Below are 19,055 nucleotides of genomic sequence, written 5' to 3' on the forward strand. Positions count from 1 at the left end.
ACAAAGTGTTTTGAGTCTTCTGGAGGGAGATCTGACCGAACAAGAGCCATGGAACGGTGATGTCCCATTAGACACCTGGCGCGCTACTTCATGTTGGGTACCCTCGTTCCAATACGTTATAAAAGGCTATGCATTCGTCCACCTTGAATATTATTCATGTTCTGGTTAAAAAAGGCCCTAATGATTTATGCTATACAACGTTTGACATGTTTGAACGAACGGAAATATATTTTTTCCCCTCGTTCATGACGAGAAGTCCGGCTGGCTTACATCATGTGCTAACGAGACGGAGATTTTTGGACATAAATGATGAGCTTTTTTGAACAAAACTACATTCGTTATGGACCTGTGATACCTGGAAGTGACATCTGATGAAGAGAATCAAAGGTAATGGATTATTTACATAGTATTTTCGATTTTAGATCTCCCCAACATGACGTCTAGTCTGTATCGCAACGCGTATTTTTCTGGGCACAGTGCTCAGATTATTGCAAAGTGTGATTTCCCAGTAAGGTTATTTTTAAATCTGGCAAGTTGATTGCGTTCAAAAGATGTAAATCTATAATTCTTTAAATGACAATATAATATTTTACCAATGTTTTCTAATTTTAATTATTTAATTTGTGACGCTGACTTGACTGCCGGTTATTGGAGGGAAACGATTTCCTCAACATCAATGCCATAGTAAAACGCTGTTTTTGTATATAAATATGAACTTGATAGAACTAAAAATGCATGCATTGTCTAACATAATGTCCTAGGAGTGTCATCTGATGGAGATTGTAAAAGGTTAGTGTATCATTTTAGCTGGTTTTATGGTTTTGGTGACCCTGTCTTTGACTTGACAAAACATTACACACAACTCTTGTAAATGTACTGTCCTAACATACTCTAAATTTATGCTTTCGCCGTAAAACCTTTTTGAAATCGTAAAACGTGGTTAGATTAAGGAGATGTTTATCTTTCAAATGGTGTAACATAGTTGTATTTTTGAAAAATTTGAATTTTGACATTTATTTGGATTCAAATTTGCCGCTCTTGAAATGCACCTGCTGTTGATGGAGTGCACCACAGGTGGCACGCTAGCGTCCCACCTAGCCCCAAGAGGTTAAGTAACCCAATTTTGAGATGTGAGGTATCACAATCTCTTTCAATAATGGCAGGAATGGAGGAGGTCTTTATACTAGTGAGATTGCTAAAGCGAACACCGCCATTTTAAATTTTGCCCAACCTAGATCGAGGCACAGACACGGTCTCAATGGGGAAAGCTGAGCTGACTACGCTGACTGTGCTAGTGGCAGACTCCACTAAGCTGGCAGGCTGGCTAACAGCCTGCTGCCTGGCATCAAGATGATGATGAACTGGTATTATAAAAGACTATGTGTTTGCAGTTATTGAAAGAGTGGATGTTTGGAGAATAAACAAAAACACTAGTAACATCCAACAAATAGATCATTTATTACTCCAATAGAAATGTCATCAGAACATTTCATAAATACCACAGGACATTAGAACATGGGTCCTTAGCCCAACCAAAACAGTGACAAAATCTTGCACAAAATATCTTGAAAATAAACATATAGTAAACATTGAACTGATACAGCACTTCCATTCAGACCACACAGCAAGTTCACTTACAGATACAGGTAGGCCTATTCGATGTATGAAGTGTGATTGTGACATCTAAACTGTCTCTAATTGCACCCTATTGCCTGTGTAGTGCACTACATTTGAAGAGAACCCTATGGGCCCTGTAAGGAATAGGGTGCCATTTGGGATGCAATTTAGGAGTATTTAGTCTGTGGTAGCATAAACATTGATGACTAGACACTGGCATAGGTACACAGTTATGTACACTAAAACAACAACAAATAAAACAGCTTCTATTACCTAAACAGCCATCACTAGCTGTCCTGCAGGGGATGCACACTCACTGACACAAGCTATCACACCCCTCATGCTCACAAAACACATACACTCACACACTCATGCATACAAACAGCCACCGCTGCTGTCCAGTGTCGTAAATACATTGAACCACTGGACGTTTCCCGTTTCACATTGAGTATTTAAATACTGTATTCCCGACATAGCTCATTCTGATATTTCTACTACTGTACTTTGTATTTTGTTACACTGTTTATACAAACCACATATTTATTTATACACTGGATTCTTGACATAGCTCAGTAATATCAGTAGTGTATAGTACCTTGGTAAAAATACTTTAAAGTATTACTTAAAAGTTGCTTTTGGGGGTATCTATACTTTACTATTTCTATTTTTGACAACTTTTTCTTTACTACATTCCTAAAGAAAATAATGTACTTTTTACTCCATACATTTTCCCTGACACACAAAAGTACTCGTTACATTTTTTTATGCTTAGCAGGACATACATTTTTTTCAATTCATGCATTTATCAAGAGAACATCCCTGGTCATCCCTGGTGCCTATGATCTGGCTGATTCACTAAACACACATGCCTTGTTTGTAAATGATGTCTGAGTGTTGGAGTGTGCCCCTAGCTAACTGTACATTTTAAAAACAAGAAAATGGTGCTGTCTGGTTTGCTTAATATAAGGAATTTGAAATTATTTATACTTTTATTTTTACTTTTGATACTTTAGTATATTTTACCAATTACATTTACTTTTGATACTGAAGTATATTTAAAACCATATACTTTTAGACTTTTAGCAGTATTTTAATTTAATGAGTGACTTTCAGTTTTACTTGAGTTATTTTCAATTAAGGTACAGTATCTTTACTTTTACTCAAATATGACAATTTGGTACTTTTTCAACCACTGACTAATATACAGTATGTACTGCTGCGCATCGCATATCATTCTTAGTATATCATTCTTAGTATATCATTCTTAGTATATCCTCCGGTGTATATACGTATAGATTGCATCTAGATTACTTAAACAGGGCAATGTGGGTTGTTAATTGTCCTGACATTCTTGATATCTTTTTTTGTTACATTTTTTTTAAATGTTTTATTATTATTTGTGTACTTGTTTGACATTTTACTGCATTGTTAGGAACTAGTAATGTACGTAAGCATTTCATAACATCCGCTAAACTGTGGACATGAACTATTCACCTTGATTTGATTAGTACCGTAGTGGAACCTGATTCACCAACTTAGCAGTAGTTAAGTGTATAATGTCTAGCAGTTCGTGTCGGTAGAAGTGTGTGTGTGTGTGTGTGTGTGTGTGTGTGTGTGTGTGTATGTGTGGGTGGTCCTAATGCCCCCCCTACCCACCCCCCACCCCTGCATGGTCCTAGGCTGAACGCTGCAGAGTCAGCTAGTTGGTTCTAGAATCATTGCACATAATGACATCGTCTCTCTCTCTCTGTTTGGCTGTCTAGAGACACACATTTTATACTACACCACCTTATTCAGGAAACACACACAGGGCCGGCCCTAGGCATAAGAAATATAGGCAACCAGTTTTTTGGGAACTCAGTCAGGGTCTCAGGTTAATGTTGAGCGTTAGAACAGTACAATAAACAAGGTGTAATTTCGAAATTTGGTTGTGCATCCAGAGTTTTTGTGTAGAACTGCAGGAAATGTGCTGTAAAATTGCACATTTATCTCTCCACCCAATGTCTCGAGGTGCAGCAAACGTGTTCAATAAAATAATTCTACATTTTCTCTATGCCCCACTGGCAAAATGTGTAGAATTGCAGTTAATTAAATTACAAAAATCTCTCCACTGTCAAGAGGGGGGCCACTAAAATGTTTTGCCCGTGAGGTGGAAGAGGCCCAAAAGGCTAGGGCCGGCCCTGCAAGCATGCACACATGTGCACCCACACACACATACACCATGATGAACTTTGACACACACAGAACCAAGGTGCAGGGAGAGGTCATGACCAGGAGGGAGCAGTGTAGATGTCCAGGAGAGGACTAGGAGGGAGCAGTGTAGATGTCCAGGAGAGGACTAGGAGGGAGCAGAGTAGATGTCCAGGAGAGGACCAGGGGGACCAGAGTAGATGTCCAGGAGAGGACTAGGAGGGAGCAGAGTAGATGTCCAGGAGAGGACTAGGAGGGAGCAGAGTAGATGTCCAGGAGAGGACTAGGAGGGAGCAGAGTAGATGTCCAGGAGAGGACCAAGGGGACCAGAGTAGATGTCCAGGAGAGGACTAGGAGGGAGCAGTGTAGATGTCCAGGAGAGGACCAAGGGGACCAGAGTAGATGTCCAGGAGAGGACTAGGAGGGAGCAGTGTAGAGAGAGGACTAGGAGGGAGCAGAGTAGATGTCCAGGAGAGGACCAAGGGGACCAGAGTAGATGTCCAGGAGAGGACTAGGCGGGAGCAGTGTAGATGTCCAGGAGAGGACCAAGGGGACCAGAGTAGATGTCCAGGAGAGGACTAGGAGGGAGCAGTGTAGATGTCCAGGAGAGGACCAAGGGGACCAGAGTAGATGTCCAGGAGAGGACCAAGGGGACCAGAGTAGATGTCCAGGAGAGGACTAGGAGGGAGCAGTGTAGATGTCCAGGAGAGGACCAAGGGGACCAGAGTAGATGTCCAGGAGAGGACTAGGAGGGAGCAGTGTAGATGTCCAGGAGAGGACCAAGGGGACCAGAGTAGATGTCCAGGAGAGGACTAGGAGGGAGCAGTGTAGATGTCCAGGAGAGGACCAAGGGGACCAGAGTAGATGTCCAGGAGAGGACTAGGAGGGAGCAGATTAGATGTCCAGGAGAGGACTAGGAGGGAGCAGAGTAGATGTCCAGGAGAGGACTAGGAGGGAGCAGAGTAGATGTCCAGGAGAGGACCAGGGGGAGCAGAGTAGATGTCCAGGAGAGGACTAGGAGGGAGCAGAGTAGATGACCAGGAGAGGACCAGGGGGAGCAGAGTAGATGTCCAGGAGAGGACTAGGAGGGAGCAGAGTAGATGACCAGGAGAGATCAGTGTAGATGTCCGGTTTATGCTAGATGTTCCTCTTTAGAAGCTTTTCTTTTTTTCTTTTTTTGACACAAAAGACCACAGCATTAAAGAAACGGCACTGAAATGTCCAATACACACAAACAAACACAGAGCACACATGCAGGCTTTTACAGGGGAATGCATACCCTCTGCATTTGCATTTATTCAAATGTGGGTTCTTTATGTCCAAGTCTAAAACCATGTTTTCTTTTCAATGTGTGTGTCTTTTCTGTATAATTTTCAGTTTTTGTAGGCTGCTGCTGCAAAAGTAGTGAGATGGTTACTAGATTTGCACATTCCACATGACAATGAACATTGAAATAATGAATACTTTTTATCATTTATTTATGAATAAAAAAACAAAGTCCAATAAAAAACGGTATTTATTTTCTATCACACATTGACCCATATTGACTTATTTTTTGTGCTGCAGGGCTTTTGACAACAATTGGTGCCGGCCAAAGCTACAGGACAAAGAGATTCATCCAAAAGAACAAGGTTCACAGTTTCAACACCATTAGTTGACGACACTTGAGACGGAAAGCCACGACACACAGGCCACTAAAACTGTTTTAGACAAGTCAAAAAAATCCTGGCCAACAGTAGCTACATTTAGCGTGGTGCTACTATTGTCATAGCACACTGTTGATCACAAGACTGTTTACAGCTAGGGGAAGTGGTCGGGGCTATGTCTTAAACAGCTAGGGGAAGTGGTTAGGGCTATGTCAAAAACAATGCCTTTGCTAAAATTTGCCTACTCTCTCCTTTCGCATCTGCAGTGTGATCAAGCTGTAGATCATAGAGCTGCCTGGCTGATCAGAGGAAGGGGTGTTACATCCAAAACAACACCTCTAATAAATGTTGTTTTGCCTCTCTTCAAGTGGCTGACTCATACCCCTATGCACTATATTGTGCACTACTGTTGACAGAAGCCGATAGTGAACATACACCATACAGTATGGCACTGGTCAAAAGTACTTCCCTTATGGTGAGTAAACTCATGTATCATTTAGGACACAGCCACCGACACTTGAGGAGTGTGGGGAATAGATGTGCCATTAGAGACTTGAGCCCTGTGTTCCTCCTGCTAACGGTCTGGCAGACTGGGGGAACGTTACACATCCTAATCTTGAGATTGCTCCTTGCCTGCAGCTGTTGTTTAGAAGGGAGGGGGTCGTCTGATTCCCCGGCTAAACAGCAGAGATAATGGATTTATCCCCTGTTTATCGGCCTGGACAGGACTCAGCCCTGCAACAACACAGGAATTTCCAGAGAGAGAGAGAGAGAGAGAGAGAGAGAGAGAGAGAGAGAGAGACGTCATCAACATCTGTAGAACCAGGTCAGTGTCTTGTTAGATCATTGCGCAGATTTCCTGAACGATCCAGACTTCCGTTTACTTTGGAAAAACTCTGGAAAACTTCACTGAGATCCAAAGACCCACCAGCGATCACATCCTGATTAGAAACATCTCAATCTCATCTCAGTCCACCTGTTGTCTCATTCATATTTACTGGTTGACCGCATAGGACCCTGGTCAAAAGTAGTGCACTAGATAGGGAATAGTGTGTAATTTCCGACGCAGCCTGCCTAGGTCCTGTAAGCAGCACCTCTAGGGCAGGAGACAGGGACACTGTTATCTCTGGCCTGGTTCCACAGACTGTTTGTTATTCCATGGAGTCAGTCTGTACCCTTCCCTCCAATCACTGAGGAAACTATTGACTCTGCTCTCAGTAAACCAGGCTACTTCACAGAACGACAACGACAGATCCAGTCAACAAACCGCAGACCAACCACTGACTTCTGCTAGCAACACCGGGTGACCTGGGAGAGGAAATGGACTACTGTGTAGAAGGGTAAAGATAGAGCAGATAGTTGACGAGAGGTGACGGAAGGGCTGATGTGACACTGGGGTCAGATCAATAAGGCTTGGGAAAGTGTGGCACAGCACCGATTATCAATTGATTATCATGTCGATGAATGCAAAAGCCTTGTGTGTCCAACCCTACACATAAAGACGTATAGTACACCAGAGATAAGGCATATGGTGCTGCCTAGAGGTACTCCAACCTCAAGACTGTAGTGCCCAAATCACACAGGCTTTGAAAAGTTATTGAAGCCACTAAAGTCATAACTTACGACCGCTATTTTGCAACAACATCAAACAATAACCATATTTGTGACTCATATCATTGACTTATCAAAAGGAATCGCACAGCACAAGACAATTCTGTTTCTCAACAGGCACCCTGAGGCAAGTGTTCGTTTCCCCCAACTCTCTACATCAAAGCTATTGTAAATATTCTATGAATGTAATACCTCCGATAATATCTGAAAACTCCCCCTTAATTAACTAGCAATAAATATTAATGTGGAGAGAAGGAAGCTGTGTCTTCTGAAGAGAACATTGCCAGCATGTTTGAGAAGGGAGGTTTTGAGAAGGGAGATTTGAGAAGGGAGGTTTTGAGAAGGGAGATTTGAGAAGGGAGATTTTGAGGAGTGAGGTTTTGAGGAGTGAGGTTTTGAGAAGGGAGTTTTTGAGGAGTGAGGTTTTGAGGAGTGAGGTTTTGAGGAGTGAGGTTTTGAGAAGGGAGGTTTTGAGAAGGGAGGTTTTGAGAAGGGAGGTTTTGAGGAGTGAGGTTTGGAGAAGGGAGAATTTGAGGAGTGAGAATTTTGAGAAGTGAGGTGTTGAGGAGTGAAGTTTTCAGGAGTGAGATTTTGAGAAGGGAGGTTTTGAGAAGGGAGGTTTGGGGAGTGAGAATTTGAGGAGTGAGGTTTTGAGAAGGGAGGTTTTGAGAAGGGAGGTTTTGAGATGGGAGGTTTTGAGGAGTGAAGTTTTGAGGAGTGAAGTTTTGAGGAGTGAAGTTTTGAGGAGTGAAGTTTTGAGAAGGGAGATTTTGAGGAGTGAGGTTTTGAGAAGGGAGATTTTGAGAAGGGAGGTTTTGAGGAGTGAAGTTTTGAGGAGTGAGATTTTGAGAAGGGAGGTTTTGAGACGGGAGGTTTATGGAGTGAGGTTTTGAGGAGTGAGGTTTTGAGAAGGGAGATTTTGAGGAGTGAGGTTTAGAGGAGTGAGGTTTTGAAGAGTGAGATTTTGAGAAGGGAGGTTTTGAGAAGGGAGGTTTGAGGAGTGAGGTTTTGAGGAGTGAGGTTTTGAGGAGTGAGGTTTTGAGAAGGGAGGTTTTGAGAAGGGAGGTTTTGAGAAGGGAGGTTTTGAGAAGGGAGATTTTGAGGAGTGAGGTTTTGAGAAGTGAGGTTTTGATAAGGGAGGTTTTGAGGAGTGAGGTTTTGAGGAGTGAGAATTTTGAGAAGAGAGGTTTTGAGAAGGGAGATTTGAGAAGGGAGGTTTTGAGAAGGGAGGTTTGGGGAGTGAGGTTTGCGGAGTGAGGTTTTGAGAAGGGAGATTTTGAGAAGGGAGGTTTTGAGAAGGGAGATTTGAGAAGGGAGGTTTTGAGAAGGGAGATTTTGAGGAGTCAGGTTTGGAGAAGGGAGAATTTGAGGAGTGAGATTTTGAGAAGTGAGGTGTTGAGGAGTGAAGTTTTGAGGAGTGAGATTTTGAGAAGGGAAGTTTTGAGACGGGAGTATTTGAGAAGGGAGGTTTTGAGGAGTGAGGTTTAGAGGAGTGAAGTTTTCAAGAGTGAAGTTTTCAAGAGTGAGGTTTTGAGAAGGGAGGTTTTGAGAAGGGAGGTTTTGAGGCGTGAGGTTTTGAGGCGTGAGGTTTTGAGGAGTGAAGTTTTGAGAAGGGAGGTTTTGAGGAGTGAGGTTTTGAGGAGTGAGGTTTCGACAGGTTGAGGAGTGAGGTTTTGAGAAGTGAGGTTTTGAGAAGGGAGGTTTTGAGATGTGAGGTTTTGAGATGGGAGGTTTTGAGAAGGGAGATTTTGAGAAGAGAGGTTTTGAGGAGTGAGGTTTTGAGAAGGGAGGTTTTGAGATGGGAGAATTTGAGAAGGGAGGTTTTGAGGAGTGAGGTTTTGAGAAGGGAGGATTTGACAAGGGATGTTTTGAGATGGGAGGTTTTGAGAAGGGAGGTTTTGAGAAGGGAGGTTTTGAGGAGTGAGGTTTTGAGGAGTGAGGTTTCGACAGGTTCTACCACACCTGTCACCATTCCCCTGGGTCATTCTCATATCTCACGAAGCCAGAGGAATTATGAGCAGAAAAGAACTCTGTTCTCTAAAGATGTTGGCTGTTTTTTTTTGTCATTTTTTGCACTGTGTTTTTATCTGCATGAATTCCACTGATGTTGAAAAATGTTTATATCTTGTGTGAAACTCAAGAAAATGGTTAATGGGAAAACAAATGGAACATGGTCCATGTGTGTCTCAGCAGTAAAGTGTCTCTCTCTCTCTCTCTAAATATTCATAATAATATATGCCATTCAGCAGACGCTTTTATCAAAAAGCGGCTTACAGTCAAGTGTTCATACATTTCACTTTCATTTCACGCACCAGCGAGAATCGAACCCATCACATGTTTTGTGTTGTCCACCCTCTAAGGAGATGCTATAGTCATGAAGAGTATTACAATTAAAACAATCTTGTGGAGTTATGAGCCAGTCTGGTTTCTGTGTTCAGTGAATCAATGTGACAGATATAGATAAAACATGGTAAGAAAATAAAGACATCTCAATTGACACGGTGAGGTAGATGGAACAATCTACATGATCTCTCTCTAAATGAACATATCAAAACATAGTGATCTACTTATCAAACCAACTGGTAAAAAAGAACCAAATTCCTCTCCTGACCTAAATCTAACAAGTCCCACTCATGTTATCCACTCACCATTCACCCTCTATCCATCCATCCAGTCTTATCTCAGTGACTTGGTGAAGTGACAATGGCCGATGGCAGTGAAATATGTCTGTCTGTTCCAAAGATCAAAGGTGAGGGGTTAAAGTACAGTCGTTAACCCTTTACTGCAGTTCCCGTTCGGGTCCGTTCTGTCTGCAGCTCCACGCCCACCGGCCTCTCCCCTCCCCGAGCACCCATCTGCAGCTGGGTCACTGTCCTCCCTGTCCTCTGAGCTCCCTTTACTCCTCCCTCCCTGCTGCTCACTCTGCCAGCTGTGCGCACTGTACACGTATCCATTAGTAGGCCCTATGTTGGGGAACCGGACCTTCTTGATGCACAGAATCTCCTTGAATGCGTATCTGAACTCAGGGCTCCTGCAGTAGATCAAGGGGTTGAATGCAGAGTTGGCGTAACCGATCCAGTTGAGTATCCTCAAGGCGAGTCCGATGTCCCCTACCTTCCAGATGGCTTCCACCACGTTGAGGACGAAGAAGGGTAGCCAGCACAGCGTGAAGATCCCCATGATGATCCCGAGGGTCTTCAGGGCCTTGTGTTCCCGCAGGCAGAACTTGGTCTTCCTGAAGCCTCCTCCAACTCCTCGGCTCTCGTTGTTACTCTCCACCCCTCCTCCTCCTCCTCCTCCTCCTCCTCCTGCCATGTTGTTGTTATGGGCGTGGAAGCGCCCCTCGCTGCGATCAATCTTGCGTAGTTGCTGCTTGGCCTCCTGAAACACGCGGCTGTAGACAAACACCATGACGACTAAAGGGATGTAGAAGGAGATGATGGAGGAGGTGATGGCGTAGGCTGTGTTGGTGTTGAAGTCACAGCAGTTGCTGTTCTGGATGCAGGCCTTCGCCTTCGCGTCGTCACTGATCCACCACTTCATGTGGATGGGTAAGAAGGAGATGAGTCCAGCGATCACCCACACCAGCAGGACCACCACGCGCGCCTTACACTTGGTCAGCAGAGACTGGTAGCGGAACGGAGAGGTTATGGCCAGGTAACGGTCCAGCGCTATCACGCAGAGCGTCTCGATGCTGGCCGTCACACACAACACGTCAGTGGCGGTCCAGAACTCACACCAGAAGCTGCCAAAGTGCCAGGTGTTGAAGATGATGTAACAGGCGCCGAACGGCACCACGATGAGACCCATGACCAGGTCGGCACAGGCCAGAGAGGTGATGAAGCAGTTGGTGATGTTCTGCAGTCTCTGGAACCGGTAGATGGCTATGATGACGAGGATGTTGCCGAACACGATGCCTACGACCAGCAGTGACATCAACATGCCTAGGAGGACCATTTCCACCTCGCTGTAACCGGGCTCGCCGCCAGCCGCCTCGGCCCATGATGTGTTAGCTGACTCGGTGACGTTGAGGGAAGGCACAGGGGGGGTGGGGCTGCCCATGGTCTAGAGGTAGGAGATGGAGAGAAGGAGAGATAGAGAGAGATGGGTAAAAACAAGAAGAAGCAGGTGAAGTAACAAAAAGACAGAGACAGAGAGAAAGAGGGAGAGAAAGAGAGAGAAAGAGAAAGTGAGAGAGAGAGAGAGAGAGAGAATGATGACGTGATATGAGAGTGAGGGTAAAAACAGATGAATGCACATCGAGAGAGGGAAAGACAGAGAGAGGTGAGGGAGAAAACAGAGGCAGTGAGTGAATGAGAGTGAGAGAGAGTGAGAAATTGAGAGAGAGGAGAGAGAGAGAGAGAGAGAGAGAGAGAGAGAGAGAGAGAGAGAGAGAGAGAGCAAGTGAGAGAGAGAGAGCAAGTGAGAGAGAGAGAGCAAGTGAGAGAGCGAGAAACAGCGTGAGGTGCTAAGAACATGCTAAACAGTCTAAAACAATGGGTAACTTGAGTGAAATAACTCCCATGACAACAGCAGACAAAAACAAACAAACAAACAAACACTACATGTACAAACCTCCACAGGTTGTGGTCCCTGTCCTGGCCTCCCATAAACGTTGTCATAAAAGTCTTCTTCGGGTTCGGGTAGTTCCTCAGTGTCTAGTTTCCCACATTATTCAGTCAGCTCCCCCTCTATTTCACTATTTCACTCGCTCTCTCTGTCTCTGTCTCTCTCTCTTATTACTGTGTCTCACTCTCTCCCCCACACAGTCAGCTTGCCGTGCAGTGTTTCTGCTAATGTCGCTCCCAAGCTGTCTGTCAGAGCCCTTATAAGTTTCAGCGATGACATCATAGCATGGCCTCAGCCAATCAGATGCCTAGCCTGACCGGAGAGCTGAAGGCTGCAGTGAGGTGAGTTTGAACAGAGGGAGAGAGAGAGGGAGGGAGAAAATAATGCATGCATAGCAGAATATGGACTATGTCTACTAATTATCAACATCAAGAAGAGTGCTGTTAAAATCCACATCCACCTAAAGGAAAGTGATGCCTAAACCTTCACAAGACTCAAGGAGCATAGCCTTGCTATTGAGAAAGGCTGCCGTAGGCAGACCTGGCTCTCAAGAGAAGACAGGATATCTGGCCACTGCCCACAGAATGAGGAAGCCGAGCTGTACTTTCTAACTACCTGCCAAATGTACAACCATCTGAGAGACACATACAGTGTGGTCCAGAAGTATTGGGACAGTGACTCGTTTTTTGTTGTTTTGGCTCTGTACTCCAGCAATGATACAATGACTGAGGTTAAAGTGCAGACTGTCAGCTTTATTTTGACAGTATTTTCGGGTGAACCGTTTAGAAATTACAGCACTTTTTGTACATAGTTCCCACATTTTAGGGGACCAAAAGTATTGGGACAAATTCCCTTATATGTGTATTAAAGTAGTCCAATGTTATTAAGTATTTAGTCTCATATTCTTGGCACAAAATCCCTACATGGCGCTTGTGACTCTAAACATTTGTTGGATGCATTTGCTGTTTGTTTTGGATGTGTTTATTTTGTGATTATTTTGTGCCCAATAGAAATGAGTTGTATATAGTGTATTCTGTCATTTTGGAGTCACTTTTATTGTAAATAACGATAGAATATGTTTCTAAACACTTCTACATTAATGTGGATGCTGCCATGATCATAGATAATCCTGAATGAATTGTGAATAATGATGAGTGAGAAAGTTAGACACACAAATATCATACCCCTCCCCAAAAGAAGCTAACCTCCCCTGTTATTGTATTGGTGAGAGGCTAGCATCTCTTGGGGGTATGATATTTGTGCATCTGTAACTTTCGACACTCATCATTACTCATTATTCATTCAGGATTATACACTGAACACATGTTTTTATTTATTTATTTATACTATTGCTCCTATTTTAATAAAATATGACGCCATAATTTGTGGCATTGAGAAAGCTTTACTGTTTCCTGCTGGGTAGTGTTAATAGCCAGGCTAATGCAGTACGTTACATACTGCCATGACTGTCCTGTGAGGATCCGAATGGATGACTTCAACCAGACCCTCTCTCACCCATAGAGGGGGGAAGGAGGGAACTGGTGGGGGGTTGACAGCTCACACCCCATTGTAAATCAAGGAGAGAACATCCCTCTCTGATGTTCACACAGGAATGTGCCTTTGTTTCACAGACGTTTTCCCGCTGAAACTCTAACACGTTCTAAAGTGAATACTGGAACAATATTTCTAACATAGAATCGGGGGAATGGTCAGCGGCGATCTAAATAATAATAATGTCATTTCGGTTGTTATTTTGTGATGTCATTAAAAATGCCATAAAGGAAATACTGTAACTTGAATAGTATAGCCACTACATGTACGAAGTCTCCATCCTCTACGTTGTGCATGAAATATGAAAATGATGAAAGTGTTTTTGTTAAGAGAGGGATGTGATCTTTGAAACTATAAGAGGAAATTATTTCTGTAACTTTGTACAAGTGAGTAGTCACTGCCCCTCGAGTGAGGTCAGAGAACATGTCAGCCTCTATTGAATGAACTGTATAAAGCAGTGGGTTAAGAATTAACATATCATACCAGAGAGGTGTTGAGCTGCAGCTCACATCCAAAGTGGTTTGAACTCTGAAATCTCAGCACAATAACGTCACCTCCTGAACAATCACTGATACGGCTGATTAGCTGTCCTAAGTAAAGTACATAGAAAAACGAATTTAAGTGGGACCATTCTACTTCTCTCTTCAAGCCATCGTATTCTACCACTCTCATCACCACTGAGAACCATCGACACGGCTGGCAGGCTATCTTCAAAGAATCATCTTCCAGAGCGAGTGGAAGCAGAGGGAGCTCTGTAGTTCTATTCTGGACTACACGGCGGGTAAGCAGATGCCGGGCCACGGCAATGGAGAGACGGGTGGGGACCCCTTTAGGACAATCAGAGGCATGCCGCGGAAATGCACAACCAACCCCCTTTCCAAGAAGGCTGGGTTAGGAGAAATACACAAAAAACCAAGGCATTTCCACATAAATGCATTCATGATTTCTTACTCCAAAAGGGCAGCAGTTTGTGTGCAAAGAATATGATTATTGTGAGAGCGATTCCAAATTATTATCTCTCTCTCTCTCTCTCTCTCTCTCTCTCTCTCTCTCTCTCTCTCTCTCTCTCTCTCTCTCTCCCCAATTTGCTTTATTGGCATGACGTAACAATGTACATATTGCCAAAGCTTACTTTGGATTTTTACAATATGAAAATAATAAGAATCAAAATTGTCAACTGGACAATAGTAACAACCATAACCAAGTGTCAAATTTGGGGAAATGACACTCTCTAATTGTTTTATATTTTAGACATTTTGTCAGGAAATGCAGCTCTCTCACATTCTTCTGTTGTGCAGTGGGAGTTTATCAAAATCGGAAATGTGTGTCTCTAATATGGTCATACATTTGGCAGGAGGTTAGGAAGTACAGCTCAGTTTCCACCTAATTTTCTGGCCACTGTGTACTCTCTATTAAGGGCAAAATAGCTTTCTAGTTTGCTCTGTTTTCTCTCTCCCCCCTCTCTCTCACTCTCTCTCCTCTCCCCCCCCCCCCCCCCCCCTCTCTCTCCCATCTCTCCCTCTGTTTAGGGCAAAATAGCTTTCCAGTTTTCTCTGTTTTCTCCCTCCCCCTCTCTCTTCCCCCTCTCTCTCTCTTTCGCCCTCTCCATCTCTTATGTAACAAGCCACCATTGTAATGGCCGCCTGAAAGAGTAGACCAAGGCGCAGCACGGTTAGTGCTCATCATAATATTTTAATGGAACACTTTAAACAAAACAAGAACGACAGCCAAAACAGTTCTGTCAGGTAACAACACTAAACAGAAATTAACCACCCACAAAACCCAAAGGAAAACAGGCTACCTAAGTATGGCTCCCAATCAGCGACAACGATGTACAGCTGTCCCTGTTTGAGAGCCATACCAGGCCAAAACAAAGAAATACCAAACATAGAAAAAAGGACATAGAATGTAACCCCAAAACACCAAAACACACAGAAAAACACCCCCTGCCACGCCCTGACCAAACTACAATAACAAATAACCCCTTTTACTGGTCAGGACGTGACAACCATATTGTGTCAGTCCACTAGGGACCTGTTTCTAATGTATTAAGTGTGTATGTTTATCTTGTGTTACCATTTTGTTAGCTAGTAAATAAATAATTAAACCAATTTGTGTAGTAATGAATCTTAAGAAAGGCTGTGGTTTTTGTAGATGCAAGGAGGATACGACTGTTCAGAATGATGATATGATACAAGGTTATGATTAATACAGTGACTGTTTTATGGATGTGATAGGTAAAGACCTTTAGAGTTTAATTGGGGAGATGGTAACTCTTTAAACAACCGCTCTCGTGGTGCCCCAAATTCCTAATGAGTTAATTGTTACATTATTAATTTAATCGGACGACAATTAAACATTGTTAGTTGATTAAATACATAACAGTCATCAGATGAATGAAAGTAAAGTCTTGACAGTACATAGGAGTTAGTTATCCCAGGTGAGTGTAAAGGTTATGTAACCATGCAGGGTAGTTAATGAATCTGTTACATTTCAAGTTACATTTTTTTTCAAGTTACAATTTTTCAAAAGCCTTGTTCACACTGCAGGCTTAAATTAATGCTCAAATCAGTTTTGTTTTTCCATTTTGGACATTTCCAATAATTTTTTTAATTAATGAAACGCTCCTATTTTAATAAAATATGACACCATAATCTGTGGCATTGAGAAGGCTTTACTGTTTCCTGCTGGGTAGTATTAATAGCCAGGCTAATGCAATACGTTACATACAAGTTAATTCTCCCAGGTAAGTGTAAAGTGTTTGTAAGGTGATGTAACCATTAATTCAATCTGTTTCATTCTCACTAGCAACACTCTGCCAACACTGCCAGCAACTCCACTGTTTGTTCTCTTTCCATGTAGAAAAGCACAGGATTCCCGCTTGTTTCAATAGGGGGATACATCTGTATAAAGCTGCATGTCTTAGGTGTACAGTACAAGACCTTAATGGAAAAAATGTTAACTTTGGACCAAATAATATGTGATCTGAGTTTTAGCTGTTCCTCCCACCCTGTCTTTTGAAAATATTTAGATTTTTGGATTAGAAACTTGCAGTATAAACTCAGTGTCTGAATATTACCCTATTTGAGTTCATTGCATAAACAAAAATTTGGAGGTTAGTCTCAGTTTGCGTCTGACTGTAATACGTCAATATGTCTTTCTTGTTTCTAAAATAGCAAGATGATCAACTGTAAATCACATACTCTACACACACTCCAGATTTGGAATAAATTCCATTTCAAGTTACATCATTTGAATGTCTCCAAAGCCTTGTTTTACACTGCAGGCCTTAATGCTGAAATCAGTTTTGTTTTTCAAATCCGTTTTTGGACTACTGACTGTCCAAACAGCATGTTGCAAGTTGCCGAATCAGATTTGTGTGTTCAGACGGCAGTCATTTTCTGACATGGCTACGCTCGCTACGCGCTCCCTCTCCGGCGCTCTAGGTCGCCATGCTCCCGTGCCTCAGCGGAGGTGACCGGTCCGCTCCTGATCCCCGGGTTTGTCATTTTGGTCTGCGTCCTGCGGCTGTAGCCGCATGTTGGGGAGGGGCTACTGTCACGTGTGCTCCCTCTCCGGCCTCTAGGTCACCAGGCTGCTCGTTATGGCACACAGCTGTCACCATCGTTAGGCGCACCTGCTTGTCTCACCTGGCACTCACCTGGACTCCATCACCTCCTTGATTACCTGTCCTATATATGTCACTCCCTTTGGTTCCTTCCCCAGGCGTTATTGTTTCTGTTTCAGTTTCCTGTCTGTGCGTTGTTCATGTTTTTTGTTTTGTTAATTTGTTTATTGAAAGATGTACTCCCTGAATTTCCCAACTCCCAGTGCACATGTTACACATTGTGAGGTCTTCTGTAAATGAAGACCACAAGGAAAAGACTGTGGTATGATTCATGCAAACATTCAGACATGCAAAGACTCCTGGATAAACTCATCTGATAAAACCCTATCTAGAACCTAGTATGGGTGAGCAACAGTGTAAACCCTATCTAGAACCCAATATAGGTGAGCAACAGTGTAAACCCTATCTAGAACCCAATATAGGTGAGCAACAGTGTAAACACCTGCAATAACACACGGGACATTGAACATAATTTAGTACAGCCCATACTGTACGTCATCTAATTCATATTTCACTAGGTACATTTACAGAGAACACATTGTCTTCTACAGCAGTGACCTGTGGGAAAGAGTTGAATGTGAAAGAAGAGAGACCATGGTTATGACAGGTGTGGTTGGCTCCGAGAAGCATTTTGGTAGAGTTCTGATAAACCACTCTGGTGTATCAGTGGTTTTCTTAGGTGCCAGTTGTACTTCACGGTCTGGTTCTGAGTTGTGGTTCTGAGTCCTTCTACTTGTGAGTATTGGTCTGCCTTTTCTCCAGCTCTGAACTGTGTCTCTGTGTAAAGAAAGTATCTTCAGAGTCATTCAATTATCATCATTAGTGTGTGTGTGTGTGTGTGTGAGTGTGTGTGTGTATGCTCCAGCCTTGGGAAGTGTTATCTGCACTATTTGGCGGAGCACACCGCCACACACACACACACACACACACACACACACACACACACACACACACACACACACACACACACACACACACACACACACACACACACACACACACACACAGAGGCAGAGACATGCATCAAACCGCTTATCCGTTAACTGTGTCAGAGCCGTAACCCTCATTCCCCACAGGAGGCCAGAATCAATACTAGAAGCAGTGACAAATATCCAGACAGGATTTCTGTTTCCACTAGAACACATCTGAGTACCAGATCTGAGTGACAGGGGCACAAATAGCACATAACATATCAATCAGCCTGGCGTTCTGGGCTGGTGATTCTTGGCTGTGGATCACGGTGTCGAAGGGAACTCTACTGTAAGTGTTCTGCTCTCTGCGGTGGGGGAATGTGTGTGTGTGTGTGTGTGTGTGTGTGTGTGTGTGTGTGTGTGTGTGTGTGTGTGTGTGAGAGAGAGCGCATCCTCTCCCTTTTTGCCTTCCAATGTCTAGCAGACTGTAAAGCTGAAGGCACTGACACTTTTACCCTGTTAGAACCCCTACATAGAAACAGCATGGCTAGAATAGATATACACTTTTACCCTGGTAGAGCCCCAACATAGAATCAGCATGGCTAGAATAGATATACACTTTTACCCTGTTACAGCCCCAACATAGAATCAGCATGGCTAGAATAGATATACACTTTTACCCTGTTAGAGCCCCAACATAGAATCAGCATGGCTAGAATAGATTTACACTTTTACCCTGTTAGAACCCCAACATAGAATCAGCATGGCTAGAATAGATATACACTTTTACCCTGTTAGAGCGCCACCATAGAAACAGCATGGCTAGAATAGATATACACTTTTACCCTGTTAGAGCGCCACCATAGAAACAGCATGGCTAGAATAGATATACGCATGTTTTACATTAGTCTGTTACTGAGGACACTGTTAGCCCTGTGGTGATGGAGATTGGAAAAGGATCAACAGTAAAATATAGTTTGGCTTTATAGTGTAGTGTGTTAGAATGCTTGAGTATGTGTCTGCCTGCCTGCCGACGTTTGCGCGTGCCTGAATCGTTTTTGTCTGTAGGTGTGGCCTGGGCACTGGGATGAACAATGTGTGTGTGTGTGTGTGTGTGTTGAGCAGGCCAGAAATCAGTGATGACTTCCAGATCACCAAGAGAGCATAGGTGTGTGTGTGTGTGTGTGTGTGTGTGTGTGTGTGTGTGTGTGTGTGTGTGTGTGTGTGTGTGTGTGTGTGTGTGTGTGTGTGTGTGGTATGTGCGTGTGTGGTCTGGGGTGTGTGTGTGTGTGTGTGTGTGTGTGTGTGTGTGTGTGTGTGGTGTGTGTGTGT

At 43.4% G+C, this 19,055-nt stretch overlaps 1 protein-coding gene across 2 annotated transcripts; it reads right to left on the reverse strand.

The window, feature by feature from the left end:
- Positions 1 to 1,434: 1,434 nt before the first annotated feature.
- Positions 1,435 to 11,857, reverse strand: LOC106604332 (beta-2 adrenergic receptor). 2 transcript variants are annotated; one of them, XR_001328653.3, is made up of 3 exons: positions 11,640 to 11,857; positions 9,713 to 11,129; positions 1,435 to 6,188 (listed from the first exon to the last, which is right to left on the reverse strand). XR_001328653.3 is itself a non-coding variant. In XM_014198869.3 (2 exons), the coding sequence occupies exon 2, from the start codon at positions 11,124 to 11,126 to the stop codon at positions 9,822 to 9,824; it is 1,305 nt and encodes a 434-aa protein (XP_014054344.1). In that variant the 5' UTR covers positions 11,127 to 11,129; positions 11,640 to 11,857; the 3' UTR covers positions 1,435 to 9,821. The 2 variants fall into 2 exon arrangements, 1 of the variants encoding a protein (XP_014054344.1); XM_014198869.3 differs by having other exon boundaries at positions 1,435 to 11,129.
- Positions 11,858 to 19,055: the final 7,198 nt, after the last annotated feature.

The sequence above is a fragment of the Salmo salar genome, chromosome 05 (assembly GCF_965601325.2).
Source record: "Salmo salar chromosome 05, fSalSal1, whole genome shotgun sequence".
Taxonomy (NCBI): domain Eukaryota; kingdom Metazoa; phylum Chordata; class Actinopteri; order Salmoniformes; family Salmonidae; genus Salmo; species Salmo salar.